Genomic DNA, 21,583 nt, shown 5'->3' with positions numbered 1-21,583 from the left:
TTATAAAAAAAATGAGATAAAAATGACTGATCTTACATAAATTATTTCAGAAAAAATAAGAGGCCCAAGTCATTTCATAAAATTAGCATAAACCTGATACTAAAGTCAGGCAAAGACGTCAAAAAAATACCAAATTAAAGACTAATTTCTTTCGTGAATAGAGACAAAAAGCCCCAACAAAATATTAATCCGTAAGATACACCAATATAGATTCTACATCATGATCGGCTGGACTTTATCCAGAAATATAAGATTACCATCCAAAAATGGCTCAACGCAATTTCTGTATTATCACAATAAAGGAGAAAAATCAGATAGTAATTGCTACAGATACAGAAAAAAGTATTTAACAAAATTATATATCCATTCATGATGAAAAACCCCACAGACTAGGAAGAGAAAACCCCGTGAGCCTGCGAAAGGCCAGCTGCACAGGCTGCGGCTCTGTTCTTCTGCTTCCACGTGGCACCCTGGACAAATCAATGCAGTAATGCAAGACAAAGCCGAAAAGCAGACGAAGTGGAAAGGAAGGAAAACTGCCTGAAGATACGATTTTATATGTAAAAAGTCTTAAGGAACCTACCATACCCACTAGCCCTAATAGGTACGTTAAGCTTTCCTACAGATGCACTTCATACACAAAAATAATTAGCGTTTTTAAGGCAGGACCTCACTATGTCGTCCAGGCCAGGCTTGGACGCAGCATGCGTGGGGCAGGAGGATCCCGGAGTCTGAGGCCAGCCTCAGCTGCAGAGTGAGCTCAAGGTCAGCCTGAACTGCACTGTGAAATCTGGCCTAAACACACAAACAAAAAAAAATTAAAAAATCAGCAACAAAAAGCCAAAATACTGTTTATAACTACATCCAAACCCATAAAATCCTTAGGCATAAATCTGACAGAAGGAAAGACCTCTGCACCAAAAACTGTAAAACTTCACTGAGACAGTAAAGACAACTGAATAAATGATGGGTATTTATTTGTGAATAGAAATATTCAGTACTGCTAAGCTATCGATTCTCCCCAGATAATTTATAAATTCAGTGTAATTTCCCTCAAAATTATAGAAAGCTTTTGGGAAAACTGACAAACTAGCTTTAAAATTTGTAGGTAAACAGCTGGGTGTGGTCATGCACACCTGTAATCCCATCATTGGGGAAGCTGAGGCAGGAGGATCGCTGTGAGTTTAAGGTCAGTCTGGACTACACAGTGAGAGACGCTGCCTCAAAAAGCTAAACTAGCCTGGCAAGCACAAGGTCCTGAGTTTAATCCCCAGTTTAAAAAATAAAAAACCTGAACTAAAATGTGTGCATTAATGGAAAAATAATCCCTACCCAAACAGTCTTGCAAAAGAACAAAGTTTAAAAACAGACAGCACTGACCCTGAGGCTGCTTTTGTCAGACAGTCTCCTACAGCTTGTCTGTTACTAGCAAAAGCCCACAGGAGTGGACAGCGCAGAGCACCCTGGGACACAGTCAGGCATGCACACTTCACTGCAGACTTGGTCATGGGGGCTCAGTGGGAAAGGGAAGTGTTTTCAACAAATGATACCAGACAGTGGGGATCAACCAGAAAAAGTACCCCTGACTCCATGTCACACAATACAAAAAAGCTTCAGATATACTGTAGGCCCAAGCAGAAAAGCTAAGAGTGTGGAATTTAGGTATGAAATAGGGTAACAGTTTCACAAGTCACATAGGCAGACTCCAGAAGAAAGAAATTATTATTTTTTTTTTAATTTTATTTATTTAATTTGTGTGTGTGTGTGTGTGTAGCCAGCTCAGCCCACCAGGGGGCGGTGCTGGCTGGCATGTGGTGCTGGGGGATTGATCCGTGGTCCCCGTGCTTTGCCAAGCTTGTTCTAAGTAGGTGCTTTAGACCACTGAGCCATCTCACCAGCCCCAAGAAAGAAATTATTAACCAAAATAAAAACTAAAAATTAAGAGTCACTACATAAAATATAAAACCTTTAGATATCAGAATTGGAAATGAAAAAGTAAAATTTCATTTTACAGATGATAATCTTACAATCAAAACCCCTTAAGATTACACACACACACACACACACACACACACACACACACACACACAGCTGTCACCAGTAGGTGAATCTGGGCAACTTAAAAGATACGACATGAACACATAAAACCCAGTCACATTTCTATACAACTACAATAATCTCAAAGGAAAATTAAGAAAGCAATTTAGTGTACATGGTGGTCCTCACTTAGTCATGTTCCAGACACCCCAGAATAAGTGAAAATCAGAGTAGTGACATTATATTTATTTTATTTATTATTTTTATTTATTTATTTATTGGTGGAAAGGGGGATTGAACTCAGGCCCGTGTGGTGCCAGGCAAGCACTTATTCTACTGAGCCATCTCCCTAGCCCCTATATTTATTTTAGTATTTATATATATTTTAAGGCTCTATAAACCCTTCTCTTCTAAACCTTAAAGACACTCCCAATGTTCTTAACTATTTCCTAAACTCGTAAACCTATGAAAATTTCATTTTTTCCAGAAGTATTCCAATTTCTTGTAATATGCTCTCACAAGTAATGACATGTATATCGAACAGACAAATCTGAAAGAACCTACCAAATGTAGTAACTCAGGGGTACACAAAACTTCCCGCTTACAGAAACTCACAAGTAGAAGTTTCAGTTTATGAATTTCTAGGTCCATCCTGCCTGACAGCTGAGACTCAGCAGAACTTGGTTTACTCAGAACCTTGGGGATAGGAGGCTAAGGGGAAAAGAGGCAGTGCCAGCGACACTGCCTGGCGCGTCACTCCCACTGGCCTTCTCCTGGGACCCAGGCATGGTCCACAGGGTACCCACGGCACCCTGAGCACACACAGACTGTATGGTACTGCAAAATCCTACAACATAGCAAAAAATCCACAATAAATAATATAGATTAATATTTTTTGAAAACCCACATAACAGTGAGGTCATGAAAGTTGAACTACAAAATAACAAGGAACCACTGTATATGGTAGTATCAAAAAGAATAAGAATAAACTAAGGATATACTTATACATAAAAAAACTACAGAATACTGATATAAAATTAAAGGGGAAATGCAGATCAAAACTACACAGAGACTCCATCTCACTCTAGTCAGATCAAGAACGCAGAAAACACGAGACACTGGGGACATGGTGGGACAGGGGCGTGCCCACTACTGGGGAACAGTGTCAGAGATCAGCATGGAGGCACTTCCCAAAATGCAAAGGGGGGGGGCCTGCCCCTTAGCTCAGTTCTTTAAGTGGCTGCTTCAACCAAGCCATTAGGCTCAGGTTGCTGTGGTTCATCCCCACAACTCAAGCCAGCCAAACCTGCACTGAAGGCATTCAGAGTAAAAAAATCCAAAATGCAAACGAGAGCTACCACAGTCACCTACACCCCTCCTTCACAGCACAAGCAGGTCGAGCTGGTGTGCTCTAGGGACCAGCACACGCACGTTACGTTACGCAGCACAACACACAACAGCCAGGCCGCAAAGCCGCCTAGAAACCCATTGATAGAGGACTGAAGTGGGATGTGTCTGGGCTGGGGAATCAGCAGTCTAAGTGCCTGCCTGGCTAGTGTAAAGACCAGGGTTTGACCACGTGCCAGCCCTGGAACCCCGGGCACACCATGCTGGCCCCAAAGCCAGGCATGGTAACACAGGCCTGTAATCTCAACACTGGGGGAGGTGGAGACAGGAGGATGACTGTAAGTCTAAGCTGCATAGTGAAACCCTGTACCAAACAGACAGACAAAAATAGTACAGTGTCTGTGTGTACCATGGAGTACGACTTTACCACAAGGAAGAATGAAATCCCATCATCTGAAAGAAAATGTATGGGTCTGAGAGCATGAAAGTTGAGCATGCTAGGGCAGGCTCGGCAAGAGCAGGCTGGCGCACGCCTGAGGTCCCACCCCTCCAGAAGCTGAGGGCGGTCTGGGTGGCACAATGAGATCAAGGTCAGCCTGAGCATGGGGAGAACCTGTCTCAGGGGAAAAGAAAAAGAGCAAAATATTGCTGCCCATGAGGCAGGAGGGTCACTGTGAGTTCAAGGCCAGCCTGGGCTACACTGCAAGACCCTATCTCAAAAAAAAAAAAAAAAAAAATTATTGAACCGCCCCACCCCCAATCTGAAACTAGTGTACAGAACAGGGAGAGGGCAATTGTGGAACAGAAAACTATCAAAGTATATTATGTGCATATGCAAAAATGCCAACTGAAATCATTAGTCTGTATAACAAAAGAGAAGAGTGAAAAAAAGACTACAACATAACACAGTAAGGCCACAACTAAAAGGAAAACCTCATGGTCTTAAATTGGAAGACATGCTGCTCAGCTGACAGTGCTCCCCAAACAGCCCACAGGCTCAAGGCCGTCCCTAGCAAAATCCCCACAGCAGCTGTAGCAGAAGAACAGCTAAGGTTCTGGGAAGGGGGGGGGGTTGGGAATCTGCCACTCTTGACATCTGTGTTGCCCCCCAAAGGCTCCTATGTCTAAGGCAGGGCTTCCACACTGGGATGGATCCTGAGGCCTCTCACTTTATCTGGGATTACTTGACCAAGGAGATCCTAACTCAGCCAGTTCTTTGGAAACTGAGGAGAGACATGACCTTGGGGACTCTCCCTCCTTCCCAGGTTCCACCCCACTAGGTCCTTCCACCAAGGGCTTCCTGTGTCGCCTTGGGCACAGCAGGGACCCTGTGGACCGAAGGCAGAAACCCCTGAAACTGGGAGTCAAAATAAACCTTTCCTGACTGTTGTTCAGGTATTTTGTCATAGTAACAAAAAGCTAACACAGAGCTAGCAGTGGGGGAGCCCCCTGGCTCAGCACACACTCACACTTTCTCTTTCTCCCCACCCCAAGACACTCCAGGTGGCTAAACAATCTTGAAACTGCCAAGCAAAGTTGGAGGACTCACATTCCTGCTTTTAGTACTTGGGACAAAGCTACAATGATCAGTACAGCATGACAATGACATAAAGACAAACACACCAACAGAGGGAGAGCCCTGAAATACTCTCGCACACATGGACCAAAGAGTTCTATAAGGTATGCGGGGCCACTGAGTGCACCGAGGAGCTTCTGTCAGCCCGTGGTGCTGGGAAACCAGGCATGCACTTTGAACCAGCATTGGATCTAGCACTGATATCGTGAATATGACACCAAGAGCTCTGGCAGTAAAAGACAAAATAGGTAAACTGGGCGACACCAGTATTAAAAACTGCATCAAGGGCTGGGGAGACGGCTCAGTAGAATAAGCGCTTCCCTGGCAAGCACAAGGACCTGAGTTCAATCCCCGGTTCTGCCATGAGAAAACAAAACAAAAAAAAAAAACCCTGCATCAAAGGTTCCAAATCAGAGAATGAAGAAAAACCTCACAAGCAACAAAACAATCAAAATACAAAGGACCTGCAAAGACATTCCTCCAAGAAGACATCCCAATGGTCCTTAAGCACACAATAACACACTCCAGTGTCACAGGCTACTAGGGAACTGTGGGTTGGAGCCATAGGGAGATGCCAGCCCGGCTGCTTGAAGACAACAGGAAAGCCAGCACTGGTGAGCGCACAGAGGCAGCGGCACCTTGTGATGATGGGAATGTGATGTGGAAGGGAGCTGACAGCTGCTCCACGACGCAAGCCCACTGCTGAGAGCTCGGGTGCCACCCCAGATACATTCACACCGCTGCTGCTGGCAGCAGCTCCACGACGGCAAGGAGCCGGGTGTCTCGGAACAGATGCAGTAAAGAGAACGCGGCACACACATGCAGTACAACGCCATTCGCCCTCAGAAACAACAATCCCAGACAAGGGAGAGACTGAGGCCAGAAAACTGCAAGTTTCAGGCCAGCCTGGGCAACTTAGTGAAACGCTGTCTCAAAACAAAATCACAAAGGGCTGGGGGTGTAGCTCACTGTTCCCTAGGGTCAGTCCCTGGGGCCACACACATGTACACAGAAAGAAATTATAACAAATGCTCCCACATGTTTTACTTAGTGCAGTGAAAGAATACTGTATGATTCATTCTATTTTATGACATACCTAGGGGCATCAAATTCAAAGACACAGGAAGTGCACCAGCTCACAGGGGTTGAGGAAAGGGGGAAAATGAGTGAGTTCTTTTACTCAGTGGACGCAGAGCGGCTGAGAGGTCAAAAATGTTCTGGAAATGTATGCTAGCAAAGGCTGCACAATAAATTCAAATCTGTACTTAATGACACTGGGGTTTTTTTCGGACCTTGAACTCATCATGTATTCCAGGCTGGCATCAAAACCTGTGATCCTCTTTGCTCAGCCTCCTGAGTGTTGGGATTACAACTGTGTACCACCACACCCAACAGAATAGCATACTCTGAAATCGTTAAAATGATAGTTTTGTGTATATTTTACCATAATTTAAAAAATATGGACTGGGGATACAGTTCACTGCAGAGCCAGCATATGAGCCCTGGCTCATCAAAAAGAATAAAATAGCTATTCCTGTGAGCAGCCTGAAGTGACCTGTGAAAATGGTTCGCAACTCTCAACCCAGAAAGTCCCACAAAAATCATGCAAATCAAGAGGCTCAGGGCCAGAAAGCAGGCTTAGGGGTTGGGGTTCGATCCCCGGAGGGCCTGTGGTGCCGGCCCTGCCCCCAGGGTACTCTGAGACCAAAATTGAGACTGGGCATGCGCACCTACAATCCCAGTTCTTGGGAGGCTGTAAACAGGTGCATCACTATGAGTCTGATCTAGTAATGAGACCCTGAACACCCTGTAGATCCTTCCCTAAAATACAAAAAAAAAAAAAAAAAGAGGCTCAAATCTTCACATTCACTTTAAGACCAAGCATGTAACCGCCCAGGCCATTAAGGATATGCATATCTGAAAGGCCACCAAGTATCTGAAGGATGTCACATTAAGAACCAATGTGTGCCATTTATACAATGGTGGAGTTGGTAGGTGTGCCCAGGCCAAACAGTGGGGCTAGACGCAGGGTCAGTGGCCCAAAAAGAATGCTGAATTTTTGCTGCACATGCTCAAAAATGCAGAGTAAAGCTGAACTGAAGGGTTTAGATGTAGATTCTCTGGCTATTGAACATACCCAGGTGAACAAAGCACCCAAGATGCGCCGCCGTACTTATAGAGCTCATGGCCGGATTACCCATACATGAGCTCCCCCTGCCATACTGAGATGATCCTTACTGAAAAGGAACAAACTGTTCCTAAATCAGAGGATGAAGTTGCACAGAAGAAAAAGATATCCCAGAAGCAACTGAAGAAACAAAAACTTATAGCATGGGAATAAATTAAGCATAAAATAAATGCAAATAATATTCATGTTAGCTATTTTAAAAAGAATAAAATAAAAAAAATTAACATTTATCAAAAGATAATGTTAAGGGCTGGTCAAATAGCTCAGCGAATTAAAGCGCCTGCTTAGGCAGATGCAGGGCCGGGGAATTCAATACCCAGGTCGGCTGTGCCAGCCCCGCCCCCAGGGAGCTCTGATATAGTGATTGAGAATGGGCGTGGTGGTGCGGCCTATAATCCCAGTGCTTAGGAGGATACAAACAGGAGGATCACTATGAGTTTGATCTAAGTACGATCTAAGCAGGGAGACCCTGTAGACCCTGTACCTTGTCCTAAAAATACCAAAAATAAAAAAAAAGATACCATTTAGGAAAATGATCAAGCAAGCTCCAGATTGGAGGAAAATATTCACACCACAAATATTTGATTCAAAGGGGTCGGGGAGATGGCTCAGTAGAATAAGTGCTTCCCTGGCAAGCGCAAAGGTCTGAGTTCAATCCCCGGTTCCACCAAAAAAAAAAAAAAAAAAAACACTGATTCAGGACTTATATCCAGAATATACCATTCCTGTAGCTTAATAAAAAGACAGGGCCGGGGAGATGGCTCAGTGGAATATGTGCTTCCCTGGCAAGCACAAGGGCCTGAGTTCAATCTCCGGTTCCGCCACAAAAAAAAAAAAGACAAATCAATTTTTATTTATTCTTTTTTTTTATATTTTAAGGAAGGGTCTACAGGGTGTTCAGGGTCTCACTACTAAATCGGATCCTCCTGTTTGCAGCCTCCCCCAAGAGCTGCGATTACAGGCGCGCGCACCACGCCCAGTCTCAATTGTCTCAGCCCACTCTGGGGGTGGGGTTGGCATGGCAGGCCTGGGGATTGAACCTTGTACAGGTTTGCAGCAGCGACGTCCACAGCAGGCCCCTGTGCCTGCTTACAAGTGCTCTAATCCACTGAGCTATTTGGCCAGCCCAACAAATCAATTTTTAAAGTGGTCAAACAACCATTCAACAGAGGCTAGAGCTACAGTTCAGTGGTGGGTGGGATCCCAACACCTCAAAAAAGAAAAAGGAAAGAAAAAGATACTCATAAAAGACATATAATAGCCTATACAAAGGGCTCAGCATTGGTAATCACAAATATACAAATAAAACCACAATAATGTGCTATACTGCCACTACAATGGCTAAAATACTGACAGTACCACATGTTGACAAGGATGTAGAATAATCAGAACTTCAAACTTCTCTATAATCAGTTCATTTTCTGAATAGCATTTTCAAAAGGTTAAACACATATCTCCCTTATGACTCAGGCTTTCCACTCATGGGTATTCAGCTAAGAGAAATGAGAAATCTGTCCTCTGAAAGCCTTGTGCAGGTTTGCAGCAGCGACGTCCACAGCAGCCTGGTTATGCCTCATATCCAGATGCACCCCTAAAGCTGCATGTGGTCATAGGTGCAGCTGTGGAAGTGGCTGGACTGAGGGTTTGCACTGCTGGTCCAAAGACGAAATAGGATTCAGGGTGGGTACATCTAAGGGGCAGACAGAGCTGTGGTCTTGGCTTAGTGCTTGCAGCTCGGGACCTTCTGCCCACCATGCACTGTCTCTCCTCTGCCACGCGCCACTCTGCCTTGGAGCCAGATGATTACGGACCAGAAACCTCTCCAAACTGCGAGTCAAAATAAACCTTTCCTCCCTCATCTTTGGGTGTTGGGTATTTTGTCTCAGCAATGAAAAAAATAACTAAGACAAGCCTCAAACAGGAAATACCTCAAGAAGCCATAAATAGAAGAATAAGTTATAGTATATATCCATATACTTAACTACTACTTGTGATGGCTGACTGTGTTAACTTGGGTAAGAGAAGCTCAACTAAGCTGGCCGGCAACTCCACAGCCCAGGTGTGGAAGACCCACCCTGGGGGCCTATCGCCTGGATGGCAGAAGGGGAAATCAAGGACCGACCCGAGGAGGCATCTGCACCGTCAGCCTGGATGTGCCTCCTGGCTTCCAGTGCAGATCCATCACCCTGATGCAGACTCCAACGCACACAGGCCACGGAAGGGAGCTCCAGTGACTGGAGCCTTCGGTCTCCAGGGTGCAGACAGACCCCGTGCACTCTTCCTCACCAGTCTCTTCGGGTGGCCACTGTGAACCGATCCTGTAATTTCTTATGTATCTGTGTAACTTGTATGCTTCTAAGTAAGCATTGACTGATGATACACTTCACCACAATAAAAAGGACCACAACATGAATGAATCTCAAAAACATGGTGTGGAAAAATGTTGACATAAATGCACATGTGCACGTAGCCCACTTGCTCAAAGGTCTAAAACAGACAAAAGTAACTTGTGATGATAGAAAGAAGAGCAAAAAAAAAAAAAAGAAAGAAAAGAAAAGAAAGAAGAGCAGCTACTGTGGGTCTGCCAGACAGGAAGGGGCACAGAGAAATCCGAGGGATGCAGAACCACCCTACCAGGGATGCAGCTTACACGTGTATCTGTCAAAACTGAATGAAGCGTACACTTGCCATCTGCACTTCACTTACAAAAGCACACCTCAGCCTTCTTAAAAAGAAAGAAGAGTGGTTGGTTATAGGGCTGTGCATCACTCTACCAGTGAAAGCATTAAAAAGTCGTCAGCTCCTGCCACGTGGCCACGCTCACTGCAACACTGTAGTGTTACAGAGCCCTACAGCACTAACAAAACAAAACAACCCTACTTGCTGCCTAGAACTGTTCTGGAGATGGGCTTCCACGGAAAGATAAATACGAGTGATGCTGGAGCAGACAGACACAGCAGGGCAGACTTCTGCCCTTTCAGAACTCCCGGAGGCTCGGGGTGGACACTGAGATAAGGTCTTTCCAAAGATACGTGCAGCAGAGTACTTGCTAGTGAATCCATGCTACCTTACGAGCCTCCAAACTGCCTCAAAAAACCTTTTTCTAAGGCCTGCCCACTGAGAGCAGAGCCAACAACCGTGGCTTTTGTCTTTAAATGACTGCACTGCAGCCTGGGGGCAATGAAAGAGCCCAGGCTTCCCAAGCTGGCCGGTGTGGGCACTTCTGGGTAGTGCTCCCACCTCCACATAGGGAACGCCATAGGGCCACACCATGCTGGGCTTCTGCACACAGCAGCAAGCCAAGGCAAGTGGTCCTGCCTCCACAGACACAGGCTGCTCTCCTGGGCATCCTAGGGAGTGCAGCCTCCTGAGGGCAGGCCCACCACAACCAGCCACCCTTGGTAAAGGACACTGGGACAAGACGAGGGCCCCAAAGTCCTAGGGTGACAAAGGGATACCAAGAGCCAACCACTCATCCTTCATCCTCTGGAGTCCAACACCCCAGTGGAGCCCAGCAGCCAGCCAGGCGGCTTACCTCTCGTTAGAGCGGATCATGTAGTCCATAAACTCGGGGTCCTCCTTGATCACCTTCAAGGGGACCACAAGGTTGACATCAGAGTCGGTGTCTCGGAGCTGGTTGAGTTTCATGTTCACCGAGAAGAGGTACTCGCGCACGTCATCCGTGCCCCTCTTCAGGCCCTTGCATACCACGTACCTGCAGGAGGCGGCCTGTCACTCGCTACACAGGGCAGGGCTTCCCTGGCCCACCTTCCCCTCTGCCCCTGCAGATCGACAAGCTAGACAGTCTCTGCCCAATCCTACGTTCACGCTCAAATAACAGCACAGACATGACTGCAGACACCTGTGTCCTGCCTTCTTACGTCAGCTGCATGTCTACCTGTGCGCTGCTGCTGCCCAATGGGCCACATCAGACAACCACCTCAGCCGTGAGTTGCAGACCCAGCGAGAGACTACAGGCACAGCCCCAAAACTGTTTCTAATAAGCTGCCTGGTCATTTTAACGGGCTGTCCTTACCCTCCTCATGTGTGTGCTCTGCCCCACCTGGGATGCCACTTGCAATAATAGCAGTACCTCTAGATGACCACCTCAACGATTCCCAGCTTGTGTCCCTGCAAGTGTCCCTGTGATGGACCAAGCCCCCAAGTGCGCCACAGAAGCATGAAGACAAAAGCCAGTCAGGTGTAGCTCAGGTCCTCCCAGACCCACAGGTCCTGCTCCTAGGGGCTCTAATCCAGGGGCAGCGAACATCTGAGAGTTTTCAAAGACACACGCAGATTGCCATGGCCTGCGTGCCACAGGCTCCCCACCACTGCTCTGATCCCACCTCCGAGTCCTGGTTCTTAGCACAGACTGAGAAGCCATGTCAGGAAGAGGCTTGGGATTTGCTGTCCAGCCGTGCAGGGCAGATGGGGAGGATGGCCTCACCTCTCAGAGTTGGCGGGCCGGCTGGTAACAGGCTTAAAGAGACACACGCGCTCAAAGCAGCAGTAGAGCAAGTAGATGAGCCCCACGCTGAAGGGGGTGAAGAGGTCAAAGGTCTTACAGATGAAGTGGCCTCCTGGATGGGACAGAAAACAGCAGCAGTGTCAGAGGCTTAATTCCAGGGTGCAGGAGAGACTGTGAAGGCAGGAAAACACTAAGCCAGACCCTGAGCACTAAACCCTGAATGATTTCTGGGACAATCAGCTTTGGAGGGGACCTTGGAGAGGCTGGTGTCTGTTCTCCCTAAATTCCTAGTCTAGCTGCCTGACACAAGACGCTATTTGTTTTTTGCCTGTTTTTAGCCTTCCACACAATTCCTGGGCTGGCTCTTTGAACCAAGGACTCCTAGAGGAAACAGTAGAAGATGTGTCTGGAAGATGTGTCACCTGTGCGAACGATGGACAGCGCCATGAGGAACTGGCACAGCAGCAGCTGCTTGCTGAGGATCTCCTGCAGGTTCTTCTGCTCCTCCACGGAGAAGCCCTGCAGCCAGAGCACAAGGGTCAGGTGGAGAGAAACACCAGGGCTGAGCACAGCGCCCTGCCTCCACTTTCCCATGAGTGCTTGTGCGCCTCTAAGACTCTGCTGCCTGCTGACACAACACGTCATGTGGCTGCGGGGTGGGGAGCTGGGACCACTAAACTAGGGCGCTTTCTGCTCCATCACCCCCAAGGAGAAAACTCAGCCTGCCCTTCCAAGAAAGCCCATGGGAGGTAGAACACAGGACTGCCACCAGGGCAGGAAACATCTAACCTAGCAGGGAATCTAGGCCGAGGAAGCAGAACCGAGGCAAGGCCCAAGGAATCGGCACTCTGGGATTCTGCTGGGCCCACTAGGCCACTAAGCTGACTGCCCAGGCCTTTGTCTAGTAACATGGAAAAGTTAACGCCAACTCTGACCATCACAGGAATCTGGCTTCCTATTGGCCAAAGATTTCCTTACAGTCTTACTCCAGCCTCTCCGGACGATTCTCTGGCTGGGGTGTCTACTCAGAGAATGCTGCTGGGAGATTCCAGCAGGGAGCAGGGAGCAGGGTGCTGAGAGGCGGAAGAGGCCCGAGCAGGGGCAAGGGAGAGGGAGCTGTGCAACAGGTACGTAGCTTCAGTTTGGCAAAATGAAAAAATTTTGGAAAATCTGTACACAACAGTGTGAATATAATTAATACTACTGAATTGTACACTTAGAATAGTTAAGATATTTTATGTTTTTTATAATTAAAAAAAAAAAACAAACAGTAGCTCTGCATGGTGGTGGTGCACACCTATAATCCCAGCACTTAGGGAAGTGAGGCAGGAGGATCGATGACTTCGAGGACAGCAAGATCATGCCTCAAAAAAAAAAAAAAAAAAGTAGAAAGGTGATCTATTAAACTGATTCAGGCCTACAAAAGTAATAGCTAAATGACTCAGAATTTTAAAAACTGTTTAGCAATTTTAAAAATTAAAAAAATGTTTAGCAGTGTCTTCCAGACAGATGCATCTCAAAATGCATGCCTGTTTATAATTACAGAGCCAACAAAACAAAGCAAAAACAAACACAAACAGCAAGAAGACCCAAGCCAGCCCTCCCACTGCCGGAGCCCACAGTCCTCAGTCTGCAGGCAGCACGGCCACACTGCCTGCCTCCTGGCAAGCAGTTCCAGATCCTGCAGCTGCCAGCGCCAAGAGCGAAGCTGCCGGCCCTGCCGTGGCAAAGCTGCGCTGGGCTCCCGCCACACCCCAAGCAACTCCCACAGACAAAGCCCCTGCACATTCACTTCGGACTTGCTGGGGGCTGCGCCTGGTCACAGCCCATCTGTTGGCCTCTGAGACGCTCAAGTGAGACCCTGTCCGAAAGGCCTCCGCCAGGGCAGTATCAGCTACCAAACAGCAATGTGCGTCTCCCTGGGTTTTGCCTCCTCAATTTCAGTCACAGTCCACTTCACTGGTGGTTTCATGACCAAGGCCCTTTAACAAAGTGAGCTAAGGGGTATCCACATTATAGCTTTAACAGAATTACAAAAATTGCACCAGACATAGCTATTCTATGCATGTCTGTAATCCCAGCACTCAGAAGGCTAAAGCAGGAGGATCACTGACAGTTTGAAGCCAGTCTGTGCTACGCAGCGAGTTCGAGGCTGGCCTGAACTACAAAGCAAGACCCTGTCTCAACCAAACAAAACCAAAAGAAATTTAATTAATTAACAAATCCCTAAGGAACCAGTATGGAGAAAATGTCACCTACCCCATCAGCCATCAAAAAGTGGACTCCCTTGCGGTCTGTGTTATCCAAGACAAAGTTCCGAAATGCGGTAACATTCTCTGGGCGGGTGATGTCGCCATCTCCATCAACTCCACCCTCACCTGGCAGGACACAAGAGTCACAATGAGCTCACCCACCCTGAACATCAGGGGACTTAGACCCAGGGCTCATTCTGTGAGGCTGCCTACAAGGATGGGCCAGAAGGAAGCACGGGTCCCTGCTGTAATAAAGGAGTCCAGAGGAAATCTGTGGCCAAGAGTCAAAACGGAACCAGAAGGGTCTCAAGCACCTGCACAGAAACCAGTATCAACCTCTTACCAGGGGCCATTAAGAAAGGGCTTAGGACTTCGGCCAGAACACAAGAATGAGGAAGCAGAGGGAAGGGGGTGGGGGGGGCTGCATTTTCTCTCTCCAACTACACACCACAGTGGGGACACACGGCTGCAGACAGGCACAGTGGGTGTCTATAATAACCCTGCCAGTTCTCAGCCAGAGCCCAGGCAGTCTCAGCACTTCCTGTCACAAGGAAAGAGCTCCAGCAAGGGAGCGTTTACCCGACCAAGGGTCTGACCTGCGGCTGCAGGGCTAGAGTAAAATGGGACAGTCCAGAGCAGTGGTGGTGAACCTATGGCACCGTGTCACAGCGGGCTGTTTCTATCTCTGACTGCTCCCAAAGGTTCACCCTGACCCTGATGACAGGGACCATGAATCCCAAGCTGAGAGAGCCGAGAAAGCACACACGACTTTCCACAGCAGCTACACCCTGGGCAGTGCCACACCTCCCGGCACCCTCGCCCAGCTTCCTACCGTAGTAGGGCTCAAAGAGCTCACTGGACGCCGAGTAGAAGTCCTCCAGCTTGAAGTCGTTGGGCCCCTTCAGGGTCATCCCAAAGCCCTTCGCATGCCACTTCCTCCTCCACAGCACATACTCGGAGAAGCCGCCCGGGCCTGCACAGACGTCGGCGAAATACAGCAGCTCTGCGTTCCGGTCCTTCACCAATGGCATCTGCAGGAGCAAGCAGAGGATGCGGAAAGGATGGGAAGATGGCTCAATGAGGACAAGAGAACACAGGAGGAAACCCAGCCGGGCCACAAGCCCAGAACACATACTGTCAGACCACCGCCCTTGCGAGCTGCTCAGCTCACCCCAAAACCCCCACACACCTTGCACACCGCCAGGCCTAGCTCCAGCTCGGATAAGCACAGCCGCAAGCAGCTGCTGCTTACCCCATGTTACAGACAGAGAGAAGCCAAGAGCCAGAGGGACCCGTCTTCGGCAGGCCTGCAGCACAGCTAACTCACAAGCCCCCTTGTCTGGCCACAGAGCTCGGCAATCCTGGCCCACCCTAGTGTGGGGCTTCCGTCAGCCCTCCAAGCTCAGGCCCTGGGTTGTGGGCCACAGCCTCTGCCTTTCTCTTCTCCCTAGCTCCTTGCTGCACTGCTTAAAGCCCTCAATTAGCTTTTTTATTCTGGAGTAATTTTAAACAAAGGTTGGCAAGCTAGTGCAGAGCTTCTATCCCTGCCCCCCAGCTTCCAGTTTCGTGAGCACCTTCTACAAGCATGGTATGTCCAGCAAAATGACGAAACCAGCATAGGTACATCGCTAACAGGGAACACAACTTCACTCAGATTTCACCAGCAGCATCTTTCTGCTACAGGAGCTGACCTAAGACCCACAGGGCATCTGGTCTTCCTGCTCTGCCTCACCTCCCCACCCCCCACTCAAGCCAGGCACCTGAGGCTGGGGTGGACGAGGCACAGAGAGGGTGAGGTTCTTCAGGGTCAAAACTCTTGTCCTTTTCCCTCGCTTTCTCTCTCATATGCCTGTAAATGCTATCTAATTTCTCTGAGACATGACTGAAACTCAAAGATCTACACTAGGGGCTGGGGAGATGGCTCAGTAGAATAAGTGCTTCCCTAGCAAGCACATGGGCCTGAGTTCAATACCCAGTTCTGCCAAAAAAACAAACATCAAAGATCTACACTCAGCGTGTCTTCCAATACAGTATTTCACAATGTTTTCCTCAACTATATTCCCAGGCACACAAATCCCTCACACAATGCAGCAGCTTCTAACACGTTTCCATATCCCCCAAGGACCTTAATTCCCTTCCTTCCTCTTTCTTCCAATTCTTGATACAGCTCTTTCTTCTCCCCCCTGGGTTTCTTCCCCTTCTACCAGAGACCTCTAAAGCCCCTCAGTCCCCACACCCCACCCTCTCCACACCCGCCTCCCATCCAGTTGTCTGGTTCTCAATCTAATCTGGCCGAACCAGGAACCAGCGAGCCTGGCAAGCCTGGTGCGAGCTTCCCACTGCTAGGAACTGCTCTGGAGTCCCTGCAGGCCTCAAAAAAACCACTAGGCCTGCTGGGCTTGGCTGCCACCCTAGTCGTCAGGGGAACACAGAGATAAAAACACTCAGGGCTTGGGAGAAATTACTTCTTATAGTGGAGTGTGGAGAAAGATCTCTGCAAGGGGAATTGTCCGCAGCCACTAATGATCAATTCAGGTCAAAAAGCTGCCTCGAGTACTACACACACAGCCGCCTCTTCCCATGTAACTACCATCTCCACCCTCGCCCCGAACGGTAAAATCCGGTGCCCACTTCATTTTCCTGACAGGAAAAGACAATAACCAAATACCAGCTGCTGGAGGCGTTTGCATTCAAACGACCAAAATGATGCCTAGATTTCCCATCAGCTTAACGGGCTCCTCCACCAGGCAGGGGTTTAGAGGAAATCATTGGGAGCTCAGAAAATTAAATTAACATTATATCAATCTAATTTTCTCAAGATGCTAATTCCAAGAGCCCTTTTGTGCTGCCTGCTGGTCCTGGAAGATACGGAGGGAACCCTGGGAAAGAAAAATGAGCAAAGGCTGGAAGGGCCAACACGCAGTGGAGCGAGCCAGCAGGGGCTGAGTGGGGGGACCTTCACACATTTCAGAACTTAGGGCTAAGGTTCCCGGGGCAGGGAGCAGCGTGAGTATGAGCAAAGCAGAAACAGGTTTGGGGGCAGCTGTCTCCTGGCCCTATTATTGTCAAACAAAACTAACTTTCCAGGACTGGATAAAAAAGCTTTCAAAGTCACGCATGGTGGTGCACACCTATAATCCCAGCACTAGAAAGGCTGAGGCAGAAGGGTATCTGTGAGTTCAAGGCCAGTCTGAGCTGCACAGTGAGACCCTGCCTCAAAATGATTCCCCCCAAAAAAAGGTAAAAAATGCTTTCCAACCCAGAAGGAATTCTACAATAAAATTTCCTTTTTTCCACCATCACTATGGAATGTTGGGGTTCAGAGAAATGAGATATAGCAGAGTAGAAATCATTTCGCTCCACCACTTTCTCTGAAAGGCCAAAGCCGTATAATCACGATCTCACGCAAAGCTTGCTCAAAGAGACAGAAACAGTAAGCGGCCGCTTGGAAAGCAGAACTCTTACAGCTAGAACAGATCTTAAGCACACGTGGCATGTGTGCACTCCTGGGACCCCAGGAGCACCGCAGGACCCTGTCTGGGGAGTGAAAAGCCAAACACATCCCACGGCCAGGGCAGGATGCCCTCCCAGCACTAAGTGAAAGGCAGTCCTGGAGCCGCTGAAGCGTCAGTCCGCTCGGCACCACGAGTTCTCACCCCCTTAGAGTCCCGGGGATTTGTAAACATGCGATCGAACACAAAATCCATGTTAGCCATCTTCATCGCTGCCCTGCAACAAAGCCAGACAGAAAAGTACCACTCAGTTTCAGATACAGAGAGCTGAGGCTCCCAGGATCAGTGGCACAGTGCGTGTCAAGGAGGGACATGGAGAGGGAAAAGCTGGCAAACCTGTTAAGGAAGAAGACTCCTCGGATCATCTCGTAGGGATTGGCCCGGGTTCGAGCCCGCCGCATCTCCTCACTGTCCAGGTCATCAAACACAGTCTGCCCAAAGACACCAGAAGCCCAGGTAAACACTTCCCAGCCCCTCTGGAGAGGCCAGGGGTCTTCAACACTGGCAGTGTCTGACTCACAGCCCTCAAGAAACTGGTCTCTTACTGCATTTAGCTCTGAAATGACCCACATGACCCATGACAAGATGCTAAATCACTGTGACCTTCAATTCCCTCACCTGTAAAGTGGTAAAACACAGAGGCGCCTATTGCTGCACATGCAGCTGCCTCTTGGCATTGCTAAACCTCACAGGAAGTATCTCCCTGCACCAGCAGCAACTGGTGGGAAACCCACACCTGATGCCCAGGCTCAGCTGAGGCACGCACCTGGAGGGTTTGCTGCAGCTTCTAATGCCCCCTGGAGCCCCCCAACCCCTTCTAGCTTCCTCACTTTCCCTAGCCACTCCTGAGCCCACATCTGCAAAGAGCAAGCTCCAGGAGGCTGGCATGAAGCTTCATTTCCCCGGCTCACTCTGCCTCAGGCACAAGCATCCTGACCCAAGACTGAGCCAACAGGTGCCTCGGGGAGGCCACACTCGCCCAGGCGCTTCACACCCACTACTTCATTTAACTTCCAGAGCATTCAGCTAAGAAGCTTCTCCCCATTTTGTAGAGGAAACCAATACTCAGCTGAGCCACCTGGTCCAAGGTCACACAGCAGAATAGCTAGGGTCTGAATCCAGGTCTGTCTACTAGTAAAAGAACGCCCTCTGGGGACTGCAATAAACTTATCAGTGAGGCCAAGAAGTCCTTTCTCGATCGCTGATTCCATTTCTTCAAAGTGAGCATTCACCATGGAAAAGAACGCGTGGCAGGTCTCTACACCCTCAGGACACAGCTGAGCTTCAGCTCCCCCACAGCTGAGCACACAAGCAGACCTCACAAGCATGCACAGGCCCCAGCAGGCCTCACCTTACACTGCAGCATGCTGTGGAGCAGCTCTGCCCCACAGAACTCCGTCTCGTCCTCAATCTTCATCTTTCTCTAAAGGGAGAAGAAACAATCATGACCTGGTGTAACTGGGATGGGGGCGATGGAAGTAATGAGGGTTCCGAGGGAGCAGGGCAGGAAGGCGCTCCAGGCCCGCCAGCTGAGAAGCAGCAGTCCCTGAGGGGCGGGTGAGACAACCGGAGGCCCGCTGGCTATACTCCAGATGGCTCTGGGATGAAGGGGTCCCCAGGGAGCTTGGAGGAGCATGCCATATGGAAACCAGCCCCAACATACTGCCGAGGCTGGGAAAAGCTAATAGGGAGAAGACATGGGCACAGCCTGCGCCTGCATCACAGGGCAGGAGAGCAGGGCTGCAGTGCAGAGGAAGGAGCAGCAGTGGAAACCCAGGCTAGAGCTGTAGGGTCCGCCCGGCCTGGGCGACAGGAGCACTGCACCAGTGCTGCCCAGGCTCTGTGCCTCAGCGGGCCGGCAGGGGCTCGGGCAGGGCCCCCACCTCACACGTGCAGGGTCCAGGGTTCCATCCCCAGTGCTGCAGAAAAACACTGAGGACTCCAAATGGCTTTTGTTCATGAGTTAGACATTCATGTTCATAACAAATTAAAATTGCATTCCTGACTGGAGGCCTGCCCGATAGCTCAGTTGTTTTTTTTTAATTTTATTCATTTATTTATTTATTAGAGAGAGAGAGAGAGAGAGAGAGAGAGAGAGAGAGAGAGAGAGAGTGTGTGGTGTGTGTGTGTGGCCAGCTCAGCCCACCAGGGGGCGGGGCTGGCTGGCATGTGGTGCTGGGGTATCGAACCACGGTCCCTGATGCTTTGCTAAGCTTGTTCTAAGTAGGTGCTTTAGACCACTGAGCCATCTCTCCAGCCCCAGCTCAGTTGTAAAATTACATTTGATATTTATTTCAGCTTAAAAAAGTAATGTGCTACATTAATATAAATATTTGTATTTTATAAGCTTTATTTCAAAAAATAAAAAATTGGCAAGTGCAAGGGCCTAAGTTCAATCCCCACCCTGTTCTGCCAAATAAATAAATAAATAAATAAAAATTTGCTGAGGAGAGTAGTTCTATTTTCCATTGACTAAATTTCTTCAGTGTCTGGCTGGAGAGAACAAGACTTACTGCTCCTGCCTGTCAATCAGCTGTGATACCACACATCTAACCCTCTGGCCACTCCACCTGAGGAACAATGGGAGCATACCATGGGAAAGACACCTCGTCCTTGCGGGCTCAACAGGGTTGTGGACACGCCAAGCCCTGCACTGAGTGCAGCTCTCCAGACAACACTGATTTAGCAGCCTTCTACTTTATCTACACAATTTTCCAGAATGAGGTTACACTGTAACAACCCCACAGGTTTCTGAGGACAGGGACAGGATCTTCTCCTCTATGTTGGAACCACGCCTAGCAGGAAACAGGACCAGCAGACAGGATAAGCCACTCCAAGAAGTACCCAAAGGAAGGGATGGGAACTGCAGTGTTTGTCTGCCTTTCAAGTTAAATCAGTAGAAAGGGAAAACCATGGGCCACGCCCCCAGCGTACACACACAGAGACCTAAGCACTGTCTGTGACACAGCTTCATTCCTGTTGGGATGATTGGATTCACTCTTTTTAAGGAATGGGGGATCAAGCCCTAGGCCTTCACATTGATGAGCTGCATTCCCAGCCCCTCTGAAACAGGTATCCCTGAGTTTTCCAAGCTGGACTAGAACTTGGCAGTCCTCCTGTCTCAGCCTCCCAGACTGCTGGATTCTAGGCATGTACCACCATGCTGGGCCACATTTTTCTTAAGCTGCAAATAACATTCACACATTAAAATTAAGGATGGAAAAAGTCAGCGGACCCAGAGGGTGGGGCACGTTTTCCTGAAATCCTACCTTTCCAACGACCATCCAATCACTCATTTCTTGAGTGTCAGGAATTTCCATGGTACACTCTGGGAACCACGACACCTGCTCACAAGCACTGGGCTACAAAAAAACAAAGTCAAGGAAATTAGCTAAGTCAGATCTGTGGATCTCTACCCCAACTCACCAGGGCTCCCCCAAAACAACCCAGAGAAACTCAGACCAAAGGTGCTGGCGCCAAGTGCAGTGCTCAGCTACGAGAAGCAAGTGCCAGGCTGCAGAAGGCTGACTCTGAAGGGCAGCTCAATTCTGCGAGTCCTTAGAAACTTTCAGATCCTCAAGGTGTCTCCCATTTGTTCCAATTTTATTTGATGCAAGCCTAGCACATATAAGTGTTCTGAATGAAAGTTAAATAAGACAGATCCTGTGACAGCCTGTACCTATCTTCACCCTAAAGCCTCATAGGTGGAGCTTTGGGGGGGGTGACTGGACCATGGGTGTGTGATAATGGATCGGTCCAATGACAGGCTTAGAGCTGGGTGTGATGCTGGAGGTGAAGCCAGGTGGGGGAGGGGGCTAAGCATCCCGCTTTGAGCACTCCAGCTTTGTCCGCCCTGCCACGCCCCTTTGCCACACAGCTTAGACAGATGTAAACCTCCACCAATCCTAAACTAAAATAAACCTTCCCTCCTTAATCTTGTAGCTGTTGGTATTTTGTCCCAGCAACAAGAAAGTAACAGGGCCTGGGAGACAGCTCAGTGGCATAAGCACTTGCTTGGCATGTGCAAGGTCCTGAGTTCGATCCTAGGTACCAAAAAAAACCCAGCAGGAAAAAAAAAAAAAAAAAAGAAAGTAACTAAGACAGATCTTTAACCCAAGGGGTTAAAAATCAAAACAGTGAGGACACAGAGACGTTAGCAAGTTGCTGTTGCACTCAGTGGCAGTTTATGAAAGGCAGTGACAT

At 48.6% G+C, this 21,583-nt stretch overlaps 1 protein-coding gene across 1 annotated transcript in view; it reads right to left on the bottom strand.

Annotated features, from left to right (window-relative positions):
• Cmtr1 (cap methyltransferase 1) overlaps positions 1-21,583 on the bottom strand; it is a 51,535-nt gene that overhangs the window by 12,344 nt on the left and 17,608 nt on the right. The window contains exons 5-13 of the mRNA XM_004624442.2: positions 20,650-20,742; positions 18,732-18,803; positions 17,717-17,811; positions 17,525-17,597; positions 14,701-14,899; positions 13,876-13,994; positions 12,039-12,135; positions 11,596-11,728; positions 10,684-10,863 (exon numbers count right to left, since the gene is read on the bottom strand). Coding sequence (XP_004624499.1) covers positions 10,684-10,863; positions 11,596-11,728; positions 12,039-12,135; positions 13,876-13,994; positions 14,701-14,899; positions 17,525-17,597; positions 17,717-17,811; positions 18,732-18,803; positions 20,650-20,742 — 1,061 coding nt within the window. The remainder of the gene's footprint in view (positions 1-10,683; positions 10,864-11,595; positions 11,729-12,038; positions 12,136-13,875; positions 13,995-14,700; positions 14,900-17,524; positions 17,598-17,716; positions 17,812-18,731; positions 18,804-20,649; positions 20,743-21,583) is intronic.

This window comes from Octodon degus, unplaced genomic scaffold, assembly GCF_000260255.1.
Source record: "Octodon degus isolate 3935 unplaced genomic scaffold, OctDeg1.0 scaffold00005, whole genome shotgun sequence".
Classification (NCBI taxonomy): Eukaryota; Metazoa; Chordata; class Mammalia; order Rodentia; family Octodontidae; genus Octodon; species Octodon degus.
Note: the sequence above shows the minus strand (reverse complement) of the source record. Positions and strands in the feature narration are given on the sequence as shown.